The following is an 11,479-nucleotide window of genomic DNA, read 5'->3' as shown; positions in this document are numbered from 1 at the left end:
CAGGAAACAGGTCATGAACATTTGCAATGTCCCTCTATCCCATAATTTCACTTCGTTGTTAGCCTAAACTGCAGAAATATGGCAGAGCTCACCTTTTCAGAACCCATCGTCATCAATACCTAGGGCCATGGCAGCCCAGTTCTGCCAAAGCGGAACCCCAAGCAACGGCACATTGTGCGGCCTGTTGAGAATAACTTCGAATCCCATAGCAAGCAATCTTTGGTTAGACCAGAACGGGAAACCTACCTCTCTGTACAAGTCGTGGTGTGACGAGCACAGTACAGTTCCGATGCTACCTGGATTCCAATTGAGGGACTGAAGGCCCATGTACTGCAGTCTGGGAGCAACGCGCGTCTCTGGGCAGCAATATGAAGCCCAGCTTGACGAGACACTCGTTCCGGGTTCCTCGAGTTCGAAGAAGGTATGGGCCCAGTCCACGACGGCGATTATGGAATCGCGTGCGTGGAGCATGAGGAAACGTAGCATGCTGCCGGGGGGAGGGTCAATAGGCTTGGCCCAAAAATCTCGAACCCTGTTCTCGTTGAGACATCTTTTGTGGAACTCGCTGGGACCTACTGTGAACGTACCTCTAGCGACGGCCTCCTTGAGTTCAAAGAAGATCTGGTATGCCACTGTAGCAACCATGATGCGTTGCTCCTCGATCCAGGACGGTGGGCCGATGTCGATTGGCATGGGAGGGCTGAATCCGGGCCACAGTGGCCCAATCCTTTCGAGGCATTCCTGGGGTGTAACACTCATGCAACGGATAAGCATGTTGTGAAAGCACTTGTGTGTTCTCATGCGGACGTAGCTGGATAATTCCAGGAGTCGAACGAGGTATGTTGCCGGAGCCGATCTGGGAAGAGGGCGTCGTCCGCAGGATTCACGAAAAGTCTCGTTGATCTCAGGGATGATTCGCAGATTACCGACCAGGATCTGTTCAGTGATAAACCTTGGAAGATGGAACGTCAGATCTTCCATGAAGAGGCCAAACGCTTCCGGCAGGGGATTGTCATTGTGCGGTCCCTCGGCACGCCACCACAGGTAAACACAGCAGCGGAAGGAGAATTGCATCGAGGGACTGTAGCAAGTCGGCTGGTTAGTGAGGATGCCTTCCACGACCTCCGAAAACATTCCGTCGAAGTTGTTCAAGAAATCAGCTATGGTCGGTGACGCCTGGTACAGCCGATGCAGGGTGGGCAGGTCTGGTAGTTCGATGAGGATCGCCTTGAGGGCGAACCACGGAAGCTTTAAGAAGGGATCCATGATGGCGGGGTGAAAGTGTACGCGTGTAGGGGATTTGGAGAGAGATGAAGAGAGAAAGAGAGATGAAGAGAGAAAGAGAGAAAGCGAGAGAGCGAGAGAGGAGTGGAGAGAAAGCGAGAGACGAAGAATAGGCAGCGGGCGCGGCGCGACATCAAAATGGAAGGCGCAGCGGTTTGAGTGCCGGCCTTAGGCAGCCCTTTGATTATTTCCATTTCCCTTCACTAGTGTTTATTCTGGATCCTGAGAGCAGTCCCTAGAGGCTTTTTGTAACGTAACGAGTAGAAAGAGTACAGTTCATCTATGAATTAAAAATATCTGAATTCCAAAAGTGTGGAAAGCCGAAAGGTTCAACCATACAAGCTCTTCTCGAGCCGAAGCCTCACTATAAAGTGAACGTGTTGTGTGAAATACCCAAGCCAGATTTGGACCAGACTCTTACTTTGAACCTTTACCCTCTTCAAAATTCACTCGCTTTGACGAACCTTGATCGTCGAGCGAGCATCTCCGCAATCTGCACCATCGTCATCGATCTCATGATCTCCATCATCTGCACATGAGCACCCAACTGCGTGACAATCCAATTCCCGAATTCTACGGAGATAAGCGAGTCCACCCCATAGCAGGCAATCAACCGATTATCCTGCAGCCCATTTTCTGGTATGACAATCAGTTGCGATATTTTGTTTTTCATGGCAACAAGAGTCCCCTTGACGGCTATGTCAGGGTCGACGGCAGCCCGTAAGACTGGCTGTACTCCTACGTACCTTGAGATACACAATTGCAATACACAACGTAAATATAGGGTTCTCTACATGAAGGAGTCGATAATAATAATGGGGCCAACACTCAGCGGGGACATTCCGTGAAATTTGTTCAAGGAAATTTCAGCTATGGCCGGTGAAGCCAGGTACAGCCGATGCAGAGTGGGTAGGTCTGGTAGTTGGCTGAGAACCTCCTTGAGGACGAATTAGGGAAGCTTCACGAAAGGGTCCATCGCGGCGGGTCTACCCGGCGGCCACGAGGTGCTCGGAGCCCGTGGCAGATGGGCGGCGGGGCAAAACACGTTGATGGCAAATGGGAGGCTGGCCGAGTTGCTCCGAGATGGGTAGTGGGGTATGAGTTGTGTGGGGTGGGATGCGGAAGAAGATGGCCGAGAGATGGGTAGACAGGTGGTGAAGAGGGGTGGTGGAAGAAAGGTTGGAGAGAGAGATCGTGTTCGAAGCAAACATAGAAGAGGCGGGAATGGAATCTGCAAGGCTGACTCACTTGACAACCGAAAAAGGAAGGAAAGAACGCACCAAGCACCGATCAAAGGGCACCAAGTTCAACATCACAATAAATGGGAGTTGCTAGGAAGGTAGGGGACGCTTAATTCAGCCTTTGGCAAGCTGAAAGATGTCGGACTCATATTACTTACAATGCACTTCCGTTTCTGAAAACATCATGGCCTCCTTCACAAGCGAATTTTTGGGGTATATTACAATCTGATGAATTTACGCAATTCCTCCTTTCATCAATATTGGACAATTGCGATTCTTCTCGGTATATTTGGCTATTGTGCCTTACCCACCCATACCAGAGGTAACTATACATACTACTACAGGGTTGTTGCAACTAGTCCAGCAAATTCGGGTTGAACAACATCCAACCAACAGTGAAAACAGTGCTATAAGTAACATTTATCTATGAATGACTGGGTTTCAAGTGAATCAATTCAGTGTAGCGATGGATCTTCGATGGTGACTCAGGCTGAAGCAGCGTGTTGGCCTGAAAAGCCGGGCCGCCACACCGGTCGCTGAGTTAAGCAGGTATACTCGGCCTCTCCCTCTTCTCCCACCCCCCAACCATCGTTCTCACGGATTCGCTACATACCATGTCTGTCCGTTAACAGTACCTTCGGGGCTTCCTTGCTGGGTCCGCGATGCCGCCAGATCGTGGGCGCGCCTCTCGAGCGTGTGCCTCATGCAGAAAGCAAAAGACTCGCTGCTATGAACCCGGTATCCCTGGCAAGGCGTGCCTGAGATGCGAACGCCTTCGCCAGAAATGCTCGCTGGTCGAGATTGACGGACACGATGGAGAGCCAGTGGCTTCCTCTTCTTCTGGAACCGATGCACGGTATGACCGATTTCTAATCCCGCTATTTGAAAGACGGCAAACTAAATGCCGCGATTAGACTGGAGCGCCTGGAAAGGACGGTGGCAACCTTGCTTGATCGGCTGGGGGAGGGTCCTTCCAACGTCGAAAATGAGCCAAGCCGGCCAGCAAGCACACTAACGACCTCGGAAGCCGGGGAGTCGACCTACCAGGACACGGAACCTTCCGCGGCTCCGATCATGGTCATTCGTGATCTGGCCACCGATTCGGAGGCGAAGCCATCCCCTGATACCAAATCCATGGGCTCGGTGCTTGATGATCTGATCACGCCCGATCTAGCTTTTACTCTCATCAAGATGTATGACATACCTCTCGGGGAGCCCTGGAATGCCCAAGAAATTCTGAACCTAACTCGCCCTTACAGTTTTCTTGGATGCTACGGCCGCTGGATCATTTTCGACCCCGAGTCGGATCCTGCGCTAATTCTACCCCGCGTGAGGCAATCGCCATTGCTTTTTTGCGCTTGTTGTCTAATCGCCGTGCGGCATACTTCCGAAGAACTTGCCGCGAGCCTCGCGCCAAAGCTCTACGAGTGCGCTCGCTCGCTGGTTTCGAGCACCCTTTTGGTGGCACCTCAATCTATTGAGTTCTTTCAGGCCGCATTGATTTTGTGCATGTGGTCGACCACCGTGGGACAGGTGCCCTTGAGTATCGATACGTGGCTTCTCAGTGGATTTGCCCTCCAGCATTCCCTGTCCAGTCCGTTATTTGCGGAGGTTACTGCTCGATCTCAGCCACCGACCCGGATGGATGAACATACAGCGGATCTCTGTTGCTTGTGGAACCACTTATGTCTGGCTCATTTACACTACTGTGTCGGCACTAGCCGCCGATCAATGTTGCAGACTTGGCAGATTGAACGTACCCGAGTAATCCTGGAGTCTGATTATGCGATTAATTTTGAAGTCCGCATGGTTGCTGAGATCCATTTATATTGGACTCTATACCAACATCTTATTGAGGCACCGGTAGACCTTCTGAAATCGGTGGCAGATCTGCAGACGTGGAGAAGAGAATGGGAATTCCTTCTTGGTATGTGGTCACTGGTTCTCCCTCCGCTTCCCGATGCTGATACCGTTCTCAGAACAACCAAGATCTCAATTTCTCTCGATGGGCTTTCACTTCTCAAACCTAATCTTGTACGAGCACGCCCTGAAATCAAAATCCGCCCGAGCCCGCGAATTACTTGTCTCCGAGATGATCCGCCACTCAACTGCCATTTTGCACCTACCCATGGATACAGTTGATGAACACACCCGCCATTTAAGCGACCACATCTACCACATGATCACATTTGCCGCAATCATCATCTGTCGCCTGCTGCACAGCTACGAAGAACAACTGAGTTTTAAATACAATGTAGCTGAACTGGATGCTTTGATTATCAATCTGGTTCAGTGGCTGCACTCGATCGGTCTTCCCTGTCATGCAGGACATACACTGGGAAACATCATTGCAAAGGTTCACCAGAAGCTTCGGCCCCGTGTAGAGACATTGCCTGCCACTATCCCCACAGAGGATTTTCCGGAGGATAATTTCACGAACTACTATTTCCCCGAGTTTCTGGGATTGGGGGCTTCTGCGGCTGGAAATTGGGATTTACTCACTGATCTGAATTTCTTTCCGCAGAGTCCTAATTCGTGACGAATCTAGGGAGATCCCGCGAATACGCTTTATGATCTAGCGATTTTTTACGCACATCGGAACCGTGATTGTATCAACCGTGATGGGCTTTGACAAGGTCCTTATCAATTTTGCCATTCGACAGACAAGCAAACAGATACTTGCTACCCAACCCAGCGACCCGGCCAACCACTGGGTCATAGAAGTGTCAAGGACATCTGCTTGAATCCCCATTCTGGCACCCATGGAAAGGTGTCAGTCCATGATGCACTCGTCTACGAACAGCAGTCGCAGCAGACCGACATGATATTTCCAATATCAACCTGCCGGAGGTTGAAGACGACGTCCGGATACGTCGCAGAGTTTCTACAAATTCATAATAGGAGCTCTTGCGTTCGTTATTGAAACAATTGCCCTGCCTACTATTACAGTGCCCAGCGCCTTTGACCCGGAAAATTCAAACTCCGAAGACTAATTCATTATAGTAGAGACAAGAATGTGAAGTCCAGAATATAACATACAATAACCAACGCAAGTCTCGCTCTTGGTCCATAAACTTAGTAGACATTCAATTCAACCATTGCTCCGATGCCGTAGCCCAGCCACATAATATATACAGAAAGGCCCCTCTTCTAAGTCGGGAAGATGCTAATGTACAGCCAAAACCACATGAAACATCAAAAATTCTAGTGTCGTTACTCCCCCTTTTCACCCTTCCCCTCACTACTTTCCTCAGAACTCCCCGCCTCTCCTTCTCCATCATCATGCAAACCCCCATCCTCCCCACTTGCCCTCTCCAACCCCCGATACTTCCTCTTCGCCTTCTTAACCTTACTAGCCTTCTTCTTCCTTGCCGCCTCAGCCTTCAACGCAACCCGACTCTGATCTCCCTTCTCATGAGCCTCAACTCGATCCGCCAAAAGCTGGCGCGCAATCTTCTCATTCTGCGACTGTGAACGTGTCGCTTGGCATTTTATCACTATCCCTGAGGGCTTGTGGATGATTTGTACGGCTGAGTTGGTTTTGTTCTTAGAAGTTGTCAGTGTTTCTGTTCCAGCCTCAAGATATACTAAGTATAGAAAATGACACCACGTACGATCTTCTGCCCGCCAGGCCCAGTGCCTTTTAGGTAGGCGACTGTCAGATCAGCATCGTTGAGCTTTAGACGTGGCGGAAGTGGTTTTGCGCTAGTTATAGGTGTTTGCGTGAATGTCCGGCGTTGATTTATTGTTTGCGGTGAAAACGGCTGAATTGCCCGTGCTAATTGGCGTAGACGGAACATTAGAGATGTTGAACGTGGAATGTTGCAATGGTTCAGGTTTCCCTTCGCACTTGATGGCTCGGATTTCTGGGGCGATAAGATAAGCAAAGTTCATATTACGTAATCACCTTGAATCAGGTTGGCCTGCAATAGTTATATCCTCTGATACATCTTTTTAAATATTTCAAGGAACACTCAAATCTTACTACTGATACCCGGCGCGAAATTACTTCCCTCACCCTTTCCCAGAGCCTCCACAATGTGATCCACGCTTTGGAGAAGCCAGACACTCCCGTCATCACTAGCCAACCAGCGAGCACCCCGAATATCCTCTTCAAGGTCATCTTGGAAACTTCCGTCCTCAAAAGCCTTCCGAAGACCAAATACGTGAGATAAAAGCTGTGGTCCAACGCCGGTTTGTGCTCGCAGACACGCTACACCCAGAATGGATGTCAAAACTCTTCCCACGGTCACTGGCATAGCGCCCGGGTGTGTGGGCGGATCAGAGAAGAGGTTGCCGTACTCGCTTTCTACGATGTGCACTGGTAGGTCTGGGTGGGCTTGGCTCAGCTTTTGGAAGAGCTTTGATTCAAAGGGGAAGTAGATGGATTTCCAGAGGGCTGAGCCGCGGGTGGAGATGGTGTTTATGTCCTGCGGCGCAAGAGATCTTGATTTGGCTCAGTATTTTGGAGAGGTTTTCTCACGACGGGTGGAAACATACCGACGTGGCTTTGTGGCTAGCATCTCAGCTACAGTTGGTGGCAGCCCGGTGCGGAATTCGCTCAAGCAATTGATCGTCCGAGGTATCTGATCAAGTCAATCTTTGCCGGAGAATTATACGCGGGGAGCATAACCCACGCCGTTAAACCCCAGGCATTTCAGTCCGATTTCGCGGACAAATTCTGCAAGACGAACAGTCTCATCGTGAGATTCTGAATTCGAAACTTGCTCGAAGAGCTGGGAGAGTGATTGTGGGGAATTCATTGTCATTGTTGCAGCGGCCTTTTTTTAACCGCGATATTAGCGATGCATGCCAAGTGGTTTGATAGACCGATTACTGACTGCGGCCGTAAACCACGGTTTCAGCCCTATATTCTGAGCCTCGGCTTCCTTTGCGATTCCTTGGTATACAGTTAAAATGCGCGAGGGGGCGGGAACTGTTCCTGGTCTTGCGTGGGGAGCATTGATGACGGATTTCAGTTTGTGGGATAGCTTTGACATGCTGGTAAAATCCAAGATAGAGACCGCAGTATTTTTCTTGGATAGTTGGAAAAGCAGGACCGCCAGCTGAGACTGGGTTCTTACGTATGTTCCGCTTGACGTGCGGGGTAAACAAACCTGGATACTGTTTCTAGATGTTGAGAGCGAAAAGCCTGGCTTAAAAACGATTTAGTTCACGTTTTAGAAATAAAAAAAGTCGAAAATATATATTCGAGCCTGCTATCCACCAAAATATTGAAGATACTCGACCCGACGCCTCTCCCAAGGCAAGTAAACTCCCATCACCGCACAACAACCAGACCAAGAATCAGGAGGAAGCCACAGTACACGTTCACCATTAAGCTCAACCCACGGCCATTGACCAATTCAGACACTGGAATATCCAGAAGCATCATCAGACGTGGTATCTTAAAATCCGAGTCGTACATCAAGAGTGCCCAGATCAGTAATTAAATACGTTCCGTCGGGCTTGTATCGGAGGTTTCTCGGCAGTGTAGTAACGTCGAACGTCAGCTCTACTGCTCCCATATCCAAGTTCCAGATTCGTATTGTTTGATCAAACGAGCTGGATGCAAGTATTTTGGTGTCAGGCGAAAAAGCAACTTGGTGAACCCAGAAGGAATGGCCTTCGAAGATCCGATGCAATCTGCCCGTAGCGGGGGTTTCAAAGTCGGAGGGCATTATCTTGAGAACCAGATGCCAGTAGCCGGCCGTTGGGCGAGAATGCCAGTGATATAATGGGATTTTTATGGCCTTCAAGGGTGCAAAGTCGTCTCCCCGTTTCGAGCTCCCAGATGCGAATGTCCCTGCATATACCCCCAGAAGCCAGCAGCCGACAGTCAGGTGAGAAGGCTACTGAGTAGACTGTCCCTATTCTATCAACTTTTTCAACCATGATTTGTTGTGAATAATTAGCCTACAACTTCCACTTCAGAGTGCCAGTTGCTGTGTCGGTGATCTGGACAGCCTTCCTATATCGTTGTCGCCTTCATATTCATCCAGTGCATCAATCACGAGGACCACCGTAGGAGCCCTGAGAGCAAATAACCTTTAGATTCAAGAGTCGTTGAAGAATTAGTTTATCTAATTGCTCACGCATCGTCTTGTTCGCAATGCCCGGGTCATCTTGGAATGCTTGCTGAATGGGAGGGAGCAGTTGGCGTACTATAAATACTAGCTGTCTCGCGATTGTCGGGAAATTCTTGAGAGCACTGCCGCGATCTGCTTCACCCCTTTTGAAGAAAAAGCTCGCCTCCATCTTCGAATTCTGATGCCACTGTTCGTGAGATACTCGATTTTCCTGTCCCGGCCATGCAATTTAGCCAGAAGATACACCTTCCATGCGAGGAGAATTGTCCAGTCGTGAATTTGAAGGACTATGTCGGTTCGCGTTCCTGGGAGACATTCCTTCATGTTGATCTTCAGACGAATGCAGCCTAATTCACGACAGGTAGCTTCTCGTCGAGATCTACCGCTTGATAAGCATGAGGTCTTTTGTTGTAGAGCGGCGAGTAGCTCACTGATATTGATCGAGCCGTAGTTGATCCCTATCTGTGCCCCGGAGTTGAGGTCTGTGGGGTCCTTGATTCGATCTCACGGCGGTGGCATTCTTGTTAAAAATAAGCGGAGTCTGTCGATGCAGTATCAGCAGAAGAGCAGCGCCTCAGCCCACCCAGCCCCACTGTCAGCTGACATTGATTTCCATTTCCGTGCTACATGGAGTTGGGGGCCTTATTGCGGATGTAGAAGAGTGACGCTGGCTTTGTCCTCTGAGCGAGTTTCGGAAAATTGAGTGAAGGCCGCTCGATGTAGCAGTTTGTTTGGAATCATTCCATTGGCTTTGTGCGTGTATAACAGATAATTGTATATGTTTTGGGGTATCAGAATCTATCGGTGATGGTACAGTGCCCTGTCTATTGGAACCAGGTTTTGACAAATGAAAATTGTTTCTATAAAGAACGAACTCGCCGCGGAAAGCAGCTGTTTTCAGCCAAGGGATTCGACGAGGTGCGCTTCAGCGATGTACGGCGTTTCGCTTTTATGTCCGGACTCATGTACGACCCGGGTCGGAGTTTCTTTGGTAACTTCCTTGGTAGGAACGGGCTTTTCGACCTCTTTGATCACTTTCGGCTCGGGCACCTTACGGGTGGAGGCATATTTGAGGAAAACGATGATCATGACTACTCGGAGAGTCAGTAAATCAAAAAAAAAAAAAAAAAAAAAAAAAGTCAGAGAGAAGGGATTGGGACTTACAAGCACAGGTGGCGACGGTTAAAGCAGCACGCCGGGTCAGGATCCACCTAAGGCCTTCGGCCTCGCTCTTACCGTCGCTGTTCAACGAAACGGTAATCTTGTAATTCAATTCTTGAACCGAGGTGTCAATGGTTCGTTGCTGTTCACGTGTAGACATTTTGTGGTCATTGAACATCCCCTTGATGTCATCTTTCATTCCGGTCAACTCTTGATTGAGGCGCTGTGACAAGATGTCGATTTCGTGCTCTAATTGGCCCCTCGACGCACGCTGTCTCTGAATTTCAGAGTTACGGGCCGTTTGCAGAGATTGCTGGAGTTCAGAGCAAGCCGCCTTGAACAGATATGACTCATTTTCCTCATCGGACTTGGAGGTCAAGCTCTGCTTCGCATAATCGAGGTTGTTCTGCAGAATACTCCGCACAGCCTTCATAATCGTGACCGACTGTTCGTTGCTGAACCCGCTATTATGAAGATCCAGTACCAGCGAATATGTGTCGAAATGGTGTACATAGGGCGCGGGGCTGAGGTGTGGAGGCCTCTCGCCAGATGACGTTGATGGCCCGGCCGGAGTGAGGTGAGTTGACGGGGAGGGCATATGGTACACTTCTTCAAAGGCACTCTGACTTGCATAAGGTGGCATTTGCGACATCTCCTCCCCAACATCTTTCGCCGACGACGAGGACGTCGAGGATGCGTTTTCCGGGCTATCGGCCTCCGCTGCATCCTCATCCTGGATTTCCGGTTCTAGCGAGGCCCGAGTTTTGATCGATTCCGCAATTTGCTCCGTGAAATTAATGGCCGAGGCTTCGGAAGCCTCCACAGCCTCATGTGCTTCCTTTGACGAGTCCAGCGACGGGGACTCGGACTGTGATTCTGTCTGCGACTGGGATTGTTCTGACGGCGAGGTGCTCCGCTCGGGCTGCTCCTCTGCTGGTGACTCCGCCTCAATCTCCTCCTCCGATTGTTCTGGAGATTGTTCCTTCGGCTTCGAGGGTGGGGGGATATTCGGTTCAACGGCCGGGCCGTATCGCCGGTGGTAGGCCTGTTGGTGGCGTCCGCGAGTTGCGTGGAAGGCGCGCAGATGCGGAGAGTGGAGAGAGCGGTATGTTTTCGGCTGACATGATCGTACGGCACGCATGAGGCTCGGATAGAGGAAGGGGAGCCGCGGAGCCGCCATGGTTGCCATGGTTGGGAGGTGTAGGTGTCAAAAGCGTTTCCCGACGGCGAAGTGCGAGTGACGTTGGTTCCCCACGGATTTGCTGACTCAGCCCGCACAATTAATTCCCGGGTCCTGTGATTGGCTGTCGCAAAGTATATGAAAATGGTCAAGTTGTTGCAGGCCAATGCGACGAGAACAGTGATTGCGACCAACATAGTACTGTACCCTCAACCACACCAAAACAGTCGAGTATGGTCAGGCTTGTGGATGTACGCGTCAACAGCAATAGCACGAAGATTATGTCAGTTGGGCATGAGGGCTTGCTGGGATTGCATAAACGGGACTGTCGATGATATGCCCTTTGCTTCAATAATCTAAGTTGCTTGTACTAATTGAAAGCTGTGCAGAGAATGTACACATCTTCAGGTATTATAGAATCCTGATGGTCTTCTGTACTAGGAGTACGTATCAATGCATGGCGGCGGTGTTCCCGCAACGAAGGCGGCATCCTGGCTGGGTGACAGAACAGGAAGGCGCAATGG

At 50.1% G+C, this 11,479-nt stretch overlaps 4 protein-coding genes across 4 annotated transcripts; 1 reads left to right on the top strand and 3 right to left on the bottom strand.

The window, feature by feature from the left end:
- Positions 1-96: 96 nt before the first annotated feature.
- N7532_002514 (uncharacterized protein) lies at positions 97-1,266 on the bottom strand (the record flags this gene model as incomplete). Its single annotated transcript, XM_056615008.1, has 1 exon — positions 97-1,266. The coding sequence occupies one exon, from the start codon at positions 1,264-1,266 to the stop codon at positions 97-99; it is 1,170 nt and encodes a 389-aa protein (XP_056477980.1).
- Positions 1,267-3,187: 1,921 nt separating this feature from the next.
- On the top strand, positions 3,188-5,064 carry N7532_002513 (uncharacterized protein; the record flags this gene model as incomplete). Its single annotated transcript, XM_056615007.1, has 4 exons — positions 3,188-3,381; positions 3,440-3,718; positions 3,785-4,452; positions 4,505-5,064. The coding sequence occupies 4 exons, from the start codon at positions 3,188-3,190 to the stop codon at positions 5,062-5,064; spliced, it is 1,701 nt and encodes a 566-aa protein (XP_056477979.1).
- Positions 5,065-5,738: 674 nt separating this feature from the next.
- Positions 5,739-7,525, bottom strand: N7532_002512 (conserved mitochondrial protein; the record flags this gene model as incomplete). The annotated part of the gene is made up of 6 exons (XM_056615006.1): positions 5,739-5,993; positions 6,140-6,180; positions 6,511-6,971; positions 7,026-7,111; positions 7,163-7,306; positions 7,367-7,525. The coding sequence occupies 6 exons, from the start codon at positions 7,523-7,525 to the stop codon at positions 5,739-5,741; spliced, it is 1,146 nt and encodes a 381-aa protein (XP_056477978.1).
- Positions 7,526-9,511: 1,986 nt separating this feature from the next.
- On the bottom strand, positions 9,512-10,955 carry N7532_002511 (CCDC90 family protein; the record flags this gene model as incomplete). Its single annotated transcript, XM_056615005.1, has 2 exons — positions 9,512-9,705; positions 9,779-10,955. The coding sequence occupies 2 exons, from the start codon at positions 10,953-10,955 to the stop codon at positions 9,512-9,514; spliced, it is 1,371 nt and encodes a 456-aa protein (XP_056477977.1).
- Between the last annotated feature and the right edge of the window lie 524 nt (positions 10,956-11,479).

Source organism: Penicillium argentinense (assembly GCF_028826775.1).
Source record: "Penicillium argentinense strain IBT 30761 chromosome Unknown utg000003l_segment0_segment0, whole genome shotgun sequence".
Classification (NCBI taxonomy): Eukaryota; Fungi; Ascomycota; class Eurotiomycetes; order Eurotiales; family Aspergillaceae; genus Penicillium; species Penicillium argentinense.
Note: the sequence above shows the minus strand (reverse complement) of the source record. Positions and strands in the feature narration are given on the sequence as shown.